General features: G+C 38.6%; 3 protein-coding genes across 3 annotated transcripts in view; 1 reads left to right on the forward strand and 2 right to left on the reverse strand.

Annotated features, from left to right (window-relative positions):
- Positions 1-4,850, forward strand: part of dedd (death effector domain containing) — an 8,731-nt gene extending 3,881 nt beyond the window's left edge. The window contains exons 3-5 of the mRNA XM_007574414.2: positions 2,656-2,760; positions 2,922-3,059; positions 3,677-4,850. Coding sequence (XP_007574476.1) covers positions 2,656-2,760; positions 2,922-3,059; positions 3,677-4,083 — 650 coding nt within the window. The 3' untranslated portion in view covers positions 4,084-4,850. The remainder of the gene's footprint in view (positions 1-2,655; positions 2,761-2,921; positions 3,060-3,676) is intronic.
- Positions 4,851-7,209: 2,359 nt separating this feature from the next.
- On the reverse strand, positions 7,210-10,676 carry LOC107833249 (galactose-specific lectin nattectin-like). The gene is made up of 7 exons (XM_016661953.1): positions 10,220-10,676; positions 10,019-10,084; positions 9,845-9,878; positions 9,021-9,115; positions 7,718-7,849; positions 7,484-7,595; positions 7,210-7,355 (listed from the first exon to the last, which is right to left on the reverse strand). Exons 1-7 carry the CDS (start codon positions 10,391-10,393, stop codon positions 7,291-7,293), a joined length of 678 nt encoding a protein of 225 aa, XP_016517439.1. The 5' UTR covers positions 10,394-10,676; the 3' UTR covers positions 7,210-7,290.
- A 1,589-nt stretch (positions 10,677-12,265) lies between these two features.
- Positions 12,266-15,115, reverse strand: LOC103153478 (galactose-specific lectin nattectin-like; the record flags this gene model as incomplete). Its single annotated transcript, XM_016661957.1, has 4 exons — positions 12,266-12,465; positions 12,787-12,895; positions 13,006-13,140; positions 15,008-15,115. Coding segments are annotated over 4 exons (420 nt in total), but the record flags the coding sequence as incomplete, so codon positions are not given.
- Between the last annotated feature and the right edge of the window lie 385 nt (positions 15,116-15,500).

Raw genomic sequence — 15,500 nt, forward strand, 5'->3', positions numbered from 1 at the left:
ATGTGCAGCCACAAAGTTTACAAAAAGTTGTGAATTATTGTGCGTCAGGCTTGTTGCTCCAACGCCTGCGTAAGACGCTCTGATTGGCTGAGCTATGAATATATTTTATTTAACTGTTTACATTCATGTATGACTTTAATTTAATTTCCTATTTAATGGAAACACCATAATTGCAAAATAGTTTTTTTTTTTCAAACATTAGCAGAATATAGACAAAGATTTGCACACATTATCAGTGTAAACGCAGCTATTCACCGGAAACCTGTAAACTGCTGGTAAATCAGAGCAATAAAAGTGTTTTATACTCTAGAGAGAAACGTTGATTCTCATAAAACCTCTGAAAGAAATGAAACAAATCAATCAAAATCAGTTCAGATCCACTTAGAAGATCTGCAGCCAACTTACTCCAGTACCAAACTAGTTCTAGTACTTTCTCATGTAATTCATGTAGACAAACTTTCTCCCTGCATTGTGGTTTTCTTAGAAACCCAACAGGAAGAGGGTCAAACATTTACCTCTGGGTCATCCAAAGGCCGCTGTGGCTCTTCTTGGCCCTCACGGACAAACATGAACATCTTCTCATTATATTTTTAGTTCAACTGAACTATTGCTGTCCAGTAAAAGAGATGCAGTTTTCACTTCAACCTCACAGGGGCGATAATGTTCCGACTTATACAGAGGAGGAGAAGAAAATAACTGAATAAAGGGATTTCCAAGCAGAAAATAAAACATTAGGCCTTAAATAGAATAGCAGACTGGTTGTTCTGATGGAACCATTTAGAAACCGTTTTAATCATTCAGCCTGCAGTGAAACTTCTTAGGTGGGAAAAAAACTTTTTCTGGCGTCTTTGTTAGCTCTGAGGAAAATCGGCTAAAGTCCAAATCCAGCCACCTGGAGCCTCCAGTCAGCCCAAACTCCTTACATCCTGTTGGAGGAATCTCCGTTGATGCATTCAGGTACAGCTGGGACACAAGGCTGCCACCATATCAAAACAACTCTAAGTGATTCAAACATGTTTCAGCCTGCATCGTTTTCAAGCGGCTGTATTGTTGTATCCATCCATTTGTTGGCTCTGCCTGTTTTTACGGTTTTATTAATGGAAAACAATCGAACCAGGTATCCAGTCAGTTCAATTAATTCCAATTTTTTAAGTTGTAGAATAAAATGAAATCAAATTCATGTCAGAAATGGAAAATTATTTTCTGTTTTACTGAACATATTTCATTCTATACTAAATCGTCCTGAAAACACACCGAGCTGTGACTTTAAACCTGAATATAGGATTTTCCATAAGTACAATTTCGCTGCTATGCTGATATTAACTGTATTTTTACATTGACAATCCATCCAACCAAATAGATTAAAAGCACAATATAAACCCGTAAAAGTTTGAGTAAATTGAGAGAAAACGCACCTTGGGAACAAACTTCTGTGGCCAATCAGTTCCCTTTGCAGTCTGTACTTCCATGTGGAGTCTTGGGGTTGTTTTTATCCAGGATGTACATTAGTAACGTCCGTGGGGCCTCATTGTTTCGCTTGCACATCATTGCCAGAGTCCTGAACATCTTGTTCCTGAATAAAACATTAATCTGTGTGGTGTCTGTACAACTGAAACTTCTTAAAGGGCCAGCAGATCTAAAATACTGCAGGAAGGGTTCTGCTGAATCAGAAGGGTTTGGTTTTATTCAACTTTGGCTTTTCTAAACCGCCGTCCTGTGAAACTCCATTTTATCCTCCCTGGTCACCCGACAGAAGACGTCGTTTTCAGGCTGTTGGGGAAATTTCTGATTTTTTTCTAGAACATTTCTGTGATTAATCTCAAAATTTCTGACTTTTTCTTGCAAATTTTTTACTTTTGAATCTCAGAAATTTTTACGATTAATTAGATCTCTCTCTCTTTTTCTCTGCCTCTCTCTTTCTCTGTCTCTCTCTTTCCCTCTGTCTCTCTTTCTCTCTCTCTCTCCCTGAAACGTAACGACGTCACAAAAGCTGTTGTACAGCCATTGCAACTAACGATGCTCATTTGTCCCGTAAAACGTCGGAAACTTCACCGTCATGCTGCTAGCACGTAGCAACAACTCTCAGGCGGAAGTGAGAGGCTGCCCACCACAAATAATGACCGGGGCGGAACACGGTGCGCTAAATAATAAAACTTAATTTAACGAAGCTTTGAGGCAGATACATTTTCCTCAAAGAATTTTAATAATCAAGGTACTCGAATCATTCGAGGAATCGTTACAGCCCTAGCAGTCACTAACCTCGAGGGTCATGTAGGCTTTCACCTGGTCTGTTTTGGCCAGACTAACAGTTTTCTCTTTAAATGACAAAAATAGTCATAATATTACTTGCTTTACTTGCTTCTGCTGCTGTTTTTCTTTGGACTGTCACAAACCACCTCCTCTGTACACCTGTGTAGGCTGCTTCCTCTTCTACAGTGAACAGGCAGCCTGTTGATTAATTTGAACACTGCTGCCATCTAGGGACGGGAAACTTGATTTACATTCAAGAGTTTAGGATGAACTGGATTCTGAGCCTTTGTAGGGTTTTTTTTTTGTCTCTTTAAGAACATTCAATGATTGCTGGTGCATTTGGGTTCTTCTCTATTAGTTTGGAGGTTTGCATTAGAAATCAGCTACTAACTAAGTTGTTTCCAGTGTGCCCAGATCCTGTTGACAAGTACCTGGAGGAAACGTCTGTGCGATACATTTCACCCAGAGGATCAGAGCAGTGTAAAGACGCCGTAGCCCACAGAAGAACAGGTGGGTCTGCGTGGGAAACGTCCCGCCCGCCAAGTTTACAGCAGTCCACTGGCAGAAACACCAACTTAATAACAACAAACAGCAATATTTTCCTTCAAAGAGCTCTTTAACTTATGCTGAGATGGTTTCCTAACAGTTTTAAACATGATTCCACTTCATAGGTTCACAGCCGTTCATATGCTGCTCCCCATCAGGATCACATGTGGGCTCTCCCCGAACCAAGCCGAGCCCTCCGGCGCCGCACCGCAAGCGGAAAAGGAGTAATTCATCTGCTGACTGCAAAGAAAAGCAAACCTGTGGTGAGAATGAAAAGGATTACAGCTCAGAGGCGGCTGTTAGAACCGTTATATTAGTGAGGATGTAACACTGATATTATCTCTTATATTAGTGAGAAGGAACGTTTATGTCCATGTAGGACATAAGCGTATAAACCTGAGCAAGGCCAGCCAGTCCTGATGTGTGGAATCAGTGGTATGATATGTATGTAACACAACAGAAGAAGAAATGACGTAATCTGACTTCTATGTTGAGCTCAGCTCAGTGACAGGGAGAGGACAACAGGAAGTAACAATGCAGGGTTTCCCCAGAAATATCGCCAGCCTCGGGGTGCTAAGGCAGTCCACCAGCAACTTTATTGGCTGAAGTTGTTAGATTGTAGAGCAGCAAAGACGGGCAGTGGTTACAGAGGGAATAAAAAAGACTGACCTCACCCTCCCAGTGTGTTCACTTACTCATCATGCTATGGCCTGTTTCAAGAAGCAATAAATCAATTATTCGCATGATAAATTACAACAAATAAACTAGCAAGCCTTAGTCTGCTGAAAGAAAACCTGGAGGCCCGCCAGGCTTATAATGCACTGGGGGAAACTGATGTCTGTGCAGAGATGGGATCATTTTCATGTCGGTTCCTTTTCAGATATTCGTCTTCGGGTTCGCGCAGAGTACTGCCAGCACGAGTCGGCCCTCCAAGGGAACATCTTCTCCAACAAGCAGGAGGCGGTGGAGCGGCAGTTTGAGCGCTTCAACCAGGCCAACACCATCCTGAAATCCAGAGACTTGGGCTCCATCATCTGCGACATCAAATTCTCGGAGCTCACCTACCTGGATGCCTTCTGGAGGGACTACATCAACGGCTCGCTGCTGGAGGCGCTCAAAGGGGTCTTTATCACGGATTCCCTAAAGCAGGCCGTGGGCCATGAGGCCATCAAACTGCTGGTCAATGTTGACGAGGAGGACTACCTGGCCGGCCGCTGCAAACTGCTGCGCAACCTGGTGGCGAGCGGAGGGAGTCTACGCGTAGGGAACCGAGACGCCGTGTCTTAGACGGACTCTGAGCGGCGGCGGCGGTGGGGGGCAGAGCCGCTGTGCTTCCTGCTTAAAGAATAGCGTGAGATGTGGTTGTATTCTTTGATGTGTGTGCTTGAAGGGACCTTAGGAACCTCAAGCCCATTTATTCCTAAAGAGTTAATCTTATTGGATATCTACTTGGCGCCGTAAGCATCGCATGTGAGGAGACGCGGAGCGGAACCTTCCGGCATCAGTCTGGAGGAACGTCGCCTCCGCTCCGGTTGGGAATAACGTGTGCATTAAGCCTCCTTCCTCATCGTTGTATGTTTGACCTTTCCAGCTGTTTTCTTAACGACACTTTTCACCCCGACTCAAAGTGAAGTTGCTTTCAGTGCAAGATGCTCGTTATAATCAGGTTAATCATTAGAAGTTGTGTTTTACCGTTTTCTTCATCGTTTTCCCAGCAGGCACAGAGCACAGCTGGCTGCCAGCCTCAGATGTTATTTGAATCTGTAATTGTTCCAAACACTACCGATGTTTTGAGGTGTTCCTCTGTGGATCTGATGTACATGACTGATCACATTGGTGCATTTTCAGCCACTGTGTCTTTGATTGAAACGGTAGGAATGAACTCATCATCCTGGTGTAACCAAGTCTGTCACTGATGTCGTTTTATTTTTCTAATTAGAAAACGTCGGACATTTTCAGCCTGTACCTCCTTCCTCCCTCATCCCGTCACTCATGTTACACACAGAGTTTTTTTTAAATTGAAACTACACTTAAAAATAAATGAAGACAAATCAGCTGTTTCACATTCCTCTTATCATTTTACTGATTTAAAGACACATTTATTGGCATTCTTGTTGCAGATCTGCAGTTATCAATCAATGGGGTTTTTTGAAACATTTTGAGAAATTTCACTTTCAATTTGAGAAAAATAGAACTTTATGTTCTATTTAAATAGCTTTAAATGGGACAGTTTTGTTTACCTCACTGATTTCCACCTGAATAATATGTAGTTGCAACCCTGACCATCGCTACATTTGGAGAGGAAACGGATGCTTGTGTCATCCTATCTATGAAGTATGAGGTGGCAGCATCATGTTGTGGGCGTTTTTTGCTGCAGGAGGAACAGGTAATGAAATATATGGAAATATTGGAGCAACATCCAAAGACATCAGCAGGAGGTTAATATAATGAGGAGGCAAGAGGAAATATGGATGAATAGGTTGAGGATTGGGCTTACAAGTCTTAGTAGTGATTTAAATATTGTAGAAAAATGCCCACTGTAAAGAAATGAGAGGTTGAACATGCTTGATAAAATGTAGAAAACATGCATGAGAAAGGAAAAGGCAACAAGCCTTTCAGTAACAATGGTTGCTAAATTAGGGAAGCATCAATCAGAATGTGTAGTTAAAGCACTTATAAAGTACTTAAAAAGCACAAAGTTAGCAGAGAATTTAATTGATTAATATTCAATAAGGGTTTTGAAGACGGGGTGAGTTAAACTTGTGTTTACACTTCTGTCCAATTGGTGGCAGTAATACACAAAGATTATAAGCTACACCCTACAGAAGAAGTATCGCGCGTGTTCAGAAATTACTGTTACCAATAAAATAATAGGTTTTCAAAAGAAAAAAAAGAAAACGAAGACAAACAAGGTTGTAAATTTGTAACCCAGTTTTTCTCCAAGAGAGCTGGATAAACTAGTGTTTGAGTATGAACCTGTTAGCTTAGTTAGCTCAGCTTCATACTGTTAATCTCCATTTCACCCGCATTTAATCAATGTTGGAAAACATTTACCAAGATATTCACACATTTAACTTGTCCCTGTATCCTGTGCCAACTGAACAACAGATGAGTAAGCAGCAGAGCCAGCCACCCAGCCCAGCCTAACTCCTCCCCGCCCTGTGAAAAAGGTGAGCGACGCTGTGCTCAACATGCTAGGCTAGTTAGCATCATTCCAGGGAGCATGGGGATTTATCTGTCTCTTTGCTCTTTTTATAATCACACAATAAAACTGAAATATTTATTACTGACAGAAATTCAAACAATATTTATAAAATTAACTCCATTTAAAAATAGCAACTGCATACTAAGATGGCTGTCAGTTACAGAGTTCCCAGAAATACGTTACATGCGACCCGTGTTTAGTTTGGGTTTCCAGAATTGTTCTTATAAGTTCAGAAATCTGCTGTTTTCACTACTTTCAGATGATATTAAAGTTTTAAGTGTAACGTTATACTTGTTAGAAGTTATAGTTTTATGTTTTATAGTAATCTAACACAGATACTTAAAAATGTCTGGTTTTTATATTTCAGGAATGTTTAGAGAATTTTTCATTTTTAATGTGCAATAAGAAAATAGAGACTAAGATATGGCCTTTATCACATTTTTAAAGTCTAATTTTAATCTTGTTTCAAATAGTAAATTCCATACTGTGTGGACTATTGCTTGTATAATTTCCTATCGGTAAATACATTGTTATTATCAATATTGGACCAAAGGAAGCAAGACAGTTTGCAAGCCTTTAGAGTTAGTTATGTAATGCTTTAGATCAGCCACCAGGGGGCGACATTTTAACACACATTTGCTGCTTTCTGTTTAAAAACGGTGAGCATTTCCATATTAGTCTTTTATTTAGCACCAACTACCATGTCTTTTTTTTTTTAAAACAACAACAAACAAATTAGATTAATGTATTATTTGGCTAAACAGTATCTGTTTAGTTAAAGTGGACGATGCATCAGCAACACAGCAGCATCCTTCAGTCAGGACATAAAACAGCTGCAAAAACATCTGGGACTTTTAAAGGCTTTGACGTAATGCAGCTGCTGCATCGTTACTAATATACACTGAAAGATGTATAGCTCTTCACTTTGCTCCATTTTCTGATCCACAAAGGAAGTCATGCGAAATAAACCGGGGTTATTCATCAAGAGATCTTTAAGTATCTCGCTTTTCACCTGATCCTCAAGAAAAATTCAAAAGTCATAGAAAAGAGGTCCAGGCAAATCATACCACTCAGTTTTATTCAGATTTTAAAGTCCTTAAGGAAAGAAATAATCTGTCCAACATAAAAGATCCCAATAACCAAATTTATATTTGAAGAATTTTATAGAGATGAGAAGAAAAAAAATCACTTTGAGTTAATTTCATGAACAGAAGTAGCAAATTAAAAGTGCACAGCTGAATTTGACTTGAACAGTAACTCAGATGAAGCCTGAGATGTTCTTGGCTGCCTCAGAGATCCCGGGAACAAACGAATGGCCTGCTGTATGTGCACGGCATGTCGTTCCAGTAGTCTCCTGTTTTGGGGATTTTTTGGGAAAAAATGAGCAGTCATTTTAGTGTTTGACTTACGAATGATCCACCAGTTTTATCAGCAAACAGGAGATTAAATAAACAATTTAAAGGCAAGTAAATATTTGTTTACCTCCATAGTTTATTTCCAGGCAGTGCTGATTTCCTCCAGAGTTGTCTGGCTGGTTGCTGTACCAGTGCGCATACTCAAAGCTGGATCCATCGCTCCACAGCCATCTTCTCTCCTGATAACAAAGATCAGCATATAAAATTCAACAAAATGTAGTGACAACACAACAATGAAGACCAGTTTATTTTTCACTGACTGCAGGATCTGCACCAAACTCTGAGTGTCTGTAAGACTTACATCGACGGCGTCATGGCCTCCGATCCAGGTATTACGAGAACCGGAGGCTCTGTTGATCATGTCACTGACAAAGGTGTTTTCATCAGAGCTGTGGATCGATGCCAGGTTCCCTCCAATAGAAATGCAGAATTTCTGAAAGGCAAAGGATCGGATGTGGTTGAGTGAAAAAAATTAAGTTAAGAACACATATCTAAATAGATTTTGTCTATGATGGCGTAATAGGGGTAGAAAAAAGAGCAAGGAAGTACATTTCTGCCAGAAAACTAAGACATTTTGAGGTTCATTTTTGAAATTTTCTAGAAAGTAAACTGGAAATTTTTGAGCTCCAAAAGTAGAACATGTGGGAGAAAAAACACACAAACTAATCTCAGAGATTTTCTAGAAAAAACTTGGACTCTGCTCACATTTCTATAATGGAGCCTGCAAGAGCTCTTGGGCCAAGAAGTTTTTTTAGGCCAAAATTTTTATATGCAAATAAAATCTTCATAAAATAATGTTTGGTACAACATAAATTGTCTCTCATTCATGAAGCCTTTTTTCATGAAGATGTTTTCAGTAAAACCACAAACTCACCATGCTTTCTACTTAAAGCCTACATTGATGCTGGACGTTTTGTGGCCAATTCGCACTTTGAACTTCACAGTTTTGGCCCCAAAATGTTTGAACTGATGTAAACAATAATTCTTCCTTACACACGTTTAGTTTTGGAGTTCTCCAGGGTTTTGTGTTTGATCACATATTTTTCATGAATTTTTCTGTTAACTGTGTCATTCATAAATGTACATCCATACGCAGATGATACCAAGTTCTCTTTATAATCACAAACTCTCAGAAACTAGCAATTAATCTACACAGCTGGTTTGATAAAAAAGGAAGGCCTGAATCATTTGAAATTTTGCTGTTATTTTAGGATGTAAGCATAAAAGAAGCGTAATATGTAATTATTTATTCTGGATAGATTAGTTTTAAAAGTCTGGAAGAGGGATAATGTGTTTTTCTCAGGGTATTAGGAAAACTCCACTGTGGTTCATTTGGTGCTCAAAGTTTCCAGTTCCATTGTTCTCAGTAAACTTGAGATTTACAAACCATGAAAGGCTTCTGGTTTGTTTTTTCTGTTCTTCCTGATAGCATATCTGAAGATTTGCAACAGTATGAGGTTGAAGTCGGATGTTTTTTTGTGACAACATCCTGATTCATGCAAGCAGCTGCTGATTCGATTCACCAAACTGGTTTCCTTCCTCATTCAGCACCAGAAGAATCTGTTATTCCTCCAACAGTAAGCTAGCTGAGTTTTGTCCTCTACCTCTGCATCAGACCATTTCCTGGACTGGTAATAGAAAATGAAGCAGCGAGATCCAAACTGTGTCCAACCCGACGGACAGCGAGCAGGACAGTCAGCTGCAACAGAATGGTGACAGACAGAAGAAGACGTCAGGGGAGTAGAAATTAGTTGCTCGTATTCTGCAATAGCCAGTTATCACAATGCTTACCGTTTTATTACTTATGACGGAGACATAAGGAATGTTTTTATGTCTCAGTAAATATTTTACCGAGCTAAAATATTTGGGTTTATTTCATAGAAATGATCATTCATATCTTGTCTAGTTTAATCTCCTCATAACTTTTTTTTTTCAACAAAGTCCAGCTTTCATGAGAGACTTACGTTTTCTGACATTTTCTGCCTGTCTCTCTCCTGTTCTTTTAGAAATATTGAGTTCTCCATTTGACATGGAGCATTTTTCTCAGAGTTAGACTTTTTTGAGTTTTCTGAAAATGTTTTTCAAATTTTTGAACCAAACTTATGGAGTCCCCAAAAAGACATTCAAGTAAAAAAAAAAAACAAACTTTCCTGATACGGTCTGCTGTGCACCCCATACTAACTCATGCACACCAGATACTAACATGTGGTGAGCAACAGACAGTATCTGGACAGTTTGTTTTTACATTTTTTTACTCAAGTGTCCCCTTAGGAGGTCCCCTTAATTTAAAGCACAAATTGAATGATGGAAAGTCATACTTTTTGCTTTTCTGTTTGCTGTTTTCTGTTGCTTTTTGTTTTTGAAATGTATTTTAAAAGTAAAGCTCAGTCCAGTACTGCAGGTTCTGGGAGGAAGGAGAAGCACCAACCTGCCTTCTCCTGGCCGTCACTTTGAGCCGACGCCTGTGAAACAGAAACACAAAGTCGGAACCAGAAACCCGTTGGATCTGATCTCATTCTCGTCCAAAGTTTCTCCTCCTTCTGTCATTTTCTCCACATCTTAAAGTGTTAAAACTGAAATAATCACAGTTGATTTTACTCACAGCTCTAACAGTCAAGAGGCCGATGATGGAGCCGAGGAGGAACACCAACTGAAAGCCAGACGCCATCTGAGGAGAGACATTAAAGCTAAATAAAAACACCAATCCATCCTGAACATCAGAGACTGTCTGGCTGCTAAACAGCTTCAGTTCAACAGAAGAAGAAAAATATCATTACAAAATGAAGCTGCTGTCAGATGTTACCTTTGCTGCGTTAAATCCTGACAGACGATCCCAGTTTGGAGAACAGACCTTAAATAGCCAGTTGATGCTGGAATGCAGAACCCAGGATGACATTTCATGTTTTATTCCTGTAACGAGGAAGCATGTTGCTGTTACAGGAACTCCTGTCAAGAAGCATTTCTTGACATGCAACATATTTTATAAAGCAGGAAACAAACATCTACTGATGGCTTAAAGTTCTTTGTTTATGGAGATAAATTAGTTCTTGATGTGTGAACTTCTATCAACAGTAATGTTCTGTTTGCAAACTAAAGAGTCCAAATACTGACAGGCTGAATGATATTAACCTGGTTTTGAACCTCCGACATGCAGGATACAACGGCTTGTGGAGGACGTATTTCAGTTCTTTCCTGGATGCATAATGATGTTTTAGATATAAAGTCTGAGGAGGAATATTCAGAGGATTTGGAAAAAAGCTAAAATGTTTTATTTTTTTGTCGGATCAGAGCTAAGTCTGTTTCAACAGGAAGTACTTTTACAGCAGCCCAACTGTAACCATGGCGACAGCTACTCGGCTTTTAGGCTGCAGTAAGGAAGTACTGGCTCGGTCAGGAATGAAACAAATGTTTTCAAATCTGTGAAAAATAAAACTTAATTGTTGTGTCTCTAGTTTCAAGGCTACAGACTCATCAGTTTCTGCAGAAAAGCAGCTCTGGTCTGTCAGGGCAGATTAACCAACGGGTTATTTGGTTTCTGAAGCTCCTCATGCGCAACATTTATATCACTCAAGTTTTTATTATTGATTTACTTCATTTCTCTTATTTAACCAGGTTTTGGTTAAATTGAGATCCAGACCTCATTTGCAAGAAAATCTCCAACTCACAGCAACCTGGTTTCACGAAAGTAAAACAAATTAAACCATATAGAAAAGTTTAAAACAAATTACAAAACAAAATGTATCTGGAGTCATGATGTTCTTTATGTTTAATTGTTATCTCAGGAAAAGATAACGCTGCAGAAAACATCACCTCCACTGACGCTTTCACCCAGGAATCAGAGTTAAAAATTTGAAGATGGGATTTTAAAAACAAATCTGCAACACAATCACCTGTCAGACCTGATCTGCAGCTTCCTGTTGCTGCAGGAAAACTGTTCATGTGAAACGTTTCTCTGCCATGAAAACATCATGAAATCTGTGTAAGTTGGATCTGCACAGTTTACCACTGATGACAGATTCATTTAAATCAACTGTTGGAGTCACTGATGAGAAAAAAAAATAAAAAATGGTTCACAGCAAGAAAATGTGCAGAAGAAAATATTTAAATCAGAAGAATCTAGAAGGGAAACTGTTTCCTGTCAATATTAACATAATATCTATACATAAAGAAGAGCAAGTGCAGTAAGACTTGATGCTCATAATGGCTAAAAATGCCAAACAAAATGTTATTAGAGACTGAAGGAAACCTGAGGAGTCACATATTCAGAATAAACATGTTAACATGATTTTATCAACCGATTTGTTCTGAAATGTGACCAATTATTACATAATACAGGAACACGCTGTGGAATGAGTTTGGATTAACAAAAATATTTACATGTTAAATGTTTTCAGAATGACGTTTTTTAAGTTTCTTCAAATTGATGCATTCACACCTCTGGTGTTTGGCAACACTTCTTTAAACTGCTCACACACACATTTCCAGCTCTGCCTGTCAGACGGATCAGGAGTCCATGATGAAGTCACCAAAACCGACACCTTGTTGTCTTTAAACCAGTGTAACAAACCTGTTGGTATGCTGTGGGTTAGTGTCCATTCAAGGCCCATTTATCCTCAGACTTCCTGGCTCAATAGTTCAATATCTTATTGCTTCTTACTTCCTGCAGGAAAACACCAGCCTAAATAAATCCACCATTTAAAATTTAAATTAGTTTTCCTTCTCAGGTATAATTTATCAGATAAAAAGATTATTTGGGAATCTCAATTTGAAAGTGTGATTGAAAAAAGCTTAAATGTGATGTTTGTGATGCAACTCATTCTAAACCCAGCAGTAAATGATAGAAACAGTCTGCTGAGAAGATAATATGTTTATTTGTGTTTAAACTGCAGTAAAATCAGGTGGGAGGAAATGTCTCCAAAAAGTTACATTATTAGGGCTCAAAATGCGGATGAGACGCGTTTGGAGTCCAACAGAGACGCAGCTACGGATGTCTTTTGCAGATGAAGGCGTTGTTCCTGTCGCACACGACATCGCTGACACAGTCTTGTTCTGAAGCAGGACAAAAAAATTAAACTATCACATATTTCTCTTTTCTAACAGGAAATGCTACAAATATGGAATAGGGCCACTGAAAAGGAAAAATAATTCTGACATTTTTACAGAATTTTAACATTAATCTTCTGAGCTCAGAAGTCAAAATTCTTATTAAAAAGTCAGAATTCCTTTTTTTCTTCCATTGGTTCTAATCTTTTAAGTCCAACAGGTTTTATGTTGGGTGAAAATAAGCTTTTAATAAAAGCAATGCAGCATAGTAAATGTAATGAAGTTTATTGCGTATAAAGCTGCATGCTGAGGAGTTTTGTCTCGTACCGTTGACGTTGATCTCCATGCAGTTCTCTGTGTTCAGGTTGTTTGGTTCTCCGGAGCCCCACATGGTGAAGTCGTTCCTGGAGCCATCGCTCCACTGCCAAGTCCCTTCCTGAGGGAAACGCTTCACGTTGTTAACACGCTCCAGGCCAGCTCACATCTAATACCACTAATCATGGCTGGGAATGTTAGATTTTGTTTCAGAGTAAGAGCTGCCCTGACTTCTACTGCATCGTATCCTCCAACCCAGGCCCTTCTGTTGTTTCCTGCTACATGGAAGATGAGGTTCCTGATGAAAGCGTACTCCTCTTGGCTGTGGATGGAGGCCAGGTTTCCACCATGGCTGATGCAGTATTGCTGAAGAGGAAGATCAGATGCAGATGAACCAACGCACCGTGTGCATCAACAGACCAAAGGACGATTCAGTCTGTTGAAATCATAAAACAATAGAAACAATGCAGACAATGGCAAAGAATAAAACGGAGACATTTGCCTTCCTAAATGGAAACAACTGAGATCAAGAATTGAAGACAAAATACTAGCAACATTTTGAAAAGTTATTAATTTTCATGTGATGATGTTTATGTCATTTTATTTTGAGATCTGTGTATCTGCAGTCCGCTTAGCGAAAAGTCATTCATGTGTACTACAAATACTTCATTCTAGAAATGAGGCAGTTTACTTTGTATAAACTACATTTGATATAGTTAAGAATAGTAGAGTGATGTAAACTTGGTTTATACTGGAAAGTATGAAGAGAAGTCCAAGATTAAGCACTAAACTTATATTTTAATGCTAAAGTGTATACTTGTGCTTTGTTATAGGCTAGTTATTACTCATTTCTGATTCTTATAATTATATATTTTTATGGAATAAGGTTAAGTCATTGACTCATGCTACATTTAATGTGGCAGAATAAGTTTTTACACTAACACGTTTGCTTTGAGGCATTACCGTTATAAACTTACATATTCAGTATCATATGGGGCTTAACTGCAGTAGATAATAATATGTGCTTAACTGCATTAACTTTATGTACATTAACAAAACAGAAACAGGAAAACACTTGATTTTATTAGTCAGGTTTGAGTCCCTGTCACTCTTGTGGAATACTTTAAATACACGCCAATAAACTGAAATATGAACCACTAATATTGCAGATGTAAAAGTTTACTTTGTTATAAACTTTAAAATGCCCCAATTTAATCCAAAGAAGAATTAAATTTGAATATTTCATGAATATATATGCTACAAGTACATGGTCCGTAGCCAGAGTTGCGTTAACTAACTAGTTACTACTGAACTCTGACCTTTGTTGAAAAAATGCAATTGAGTAATTTTATTATGAAGTATTTTTACTCTTCAGTAAAATTTCTGGATTTTCTACCCATTGAATGAAAAGCAAACATGTTTTAACCAAAAATTCACTGAACACAGACTCACATTTGCAGTTTTTGTTAAAGTTTCATAAGTTTTTATATGAAATTGATTTGGAAAAATTATTTATTTGGCCTGATTTTATTTTTTGTTACTTATATGAATTATTGTCATTTTTGTTTTTAAAATACCAAAAATTCCACTTAACTTTATATTTTGGACCACCTGATGATGCAGTTTTTAAATATTAAATGATTGATAATTTGATCAGTTACTCAGTACTTAGTAGACTTTTTTATTTTTACCAAATAATTTTTTACTCTTGAGTAATTTCTTGGATGACTACTTTTTACTTACTGAAGTAAAAATGTGGCGAAGTAGTGCTACTCTTACTTCAGTATAATTTTTGGTACTGTGCGCACAAGTGAAGAAATGAAGCGGAGGGATCAGCTCTGGGACCGATTGGTAGTGACTCCATCCTCCACTAGGGGGCTCTCGCGCTCTGTCCTCATCGCATTAAACTGAAGCATGAGGGAAGTGCAGAAGCTCTCCAGACAAATATTTCTATTCACATTATAAAAATCAACCAGGAAGGCCCTATAACATTTTTGTAATACTTTGGTGATATTTTTATTAATTTTCTCAGCTTAAACTACCAGGGCTTCATAGTTATTAGAGAGTTTATATAACACCGTTTGAACTTTAAATGCCAGGATAAAAATCCATCTACACAGGCTTAAATATTTGTTCCTGAGTATCCGAGTCCCTGCTGAGCTCTAACAGAGCATTAAAGCTCAGACTGACTCATAACAGGAACCAACTCCCATCAACATAAAGGGTGCCATACCTCAGCCTCGGCCCAGTCCAGTTCAGTACCAACAAACAGGTAACAGCGGTCCTGGAACCACGTCCAACCAAGAGGGCAAACGTTGCAAAACAGTCCTGATGATGAACATGTTCAAAAGAAATGTGATGATGCAACACGGCAGCATCACGAAATCATTTCTAAACAAATGGATTTATATTGAATGTAATAATATTTTTGCTAAAACTGAGCAAAACAATGACACATAGGCTCAGATCAAAGATTATTTCCCCAGCATGTGACACAGATTTACTTCTGGTCACATGGCGCCATGTGACATCTGACCTTATAGAGATTATATCAGAACCTGAGTGAAGTTACAGCCCACTTTATTCAAATCTAACAGAGATGGTGTCAATGAACTGTGTCCACCTGGGCTGGTCAGCCCCCCTCACCACCAAACCTACAGTCCTGCTCACCATTATTGGCACCCATGAAGTTTAAGTACATATAATCGAATATTTACTGAAGGAAA

This window comes from Poecilia formosa, unplaced genomic scaffold (assembly GCF_000485575.1).
Source record: "Poecilia formosa unplaced genomic scaffold, Poecilia_formosa-5.1.2 Scaffold351, whole genome shotgun sequence".
NCBI classification, from domain to species: Eukaryota; Metazoa; Chordata; class Actinopteri; order Cyprinodontiformes; family Poeciliidae; genus Poecilia; species Poecilia formosa.

Coding starts and splice junctions, on each gene's coding strand:
- LOC107833249 (XM_016661953.1), bottom strand. CDS start 10,393: ATGTTGCATGTCAAGAAATGCTTCTTGACAGGAGTTCCTGTAACAGCA. Junction 7,850..9,020: donor GGAAATGGTCTGATGCAGAG/GTAGAGGACAAA, acceptor TTTGCCTTTCAG/AAATTCTGCATTTCTATTGG. Junction 7,356..7,483: donor CCTGGAAATAAACTATGGAG/GTAAACAAATAT, acceptor TCCCCAAAACAG/GAGACTACTGGAACGACATG.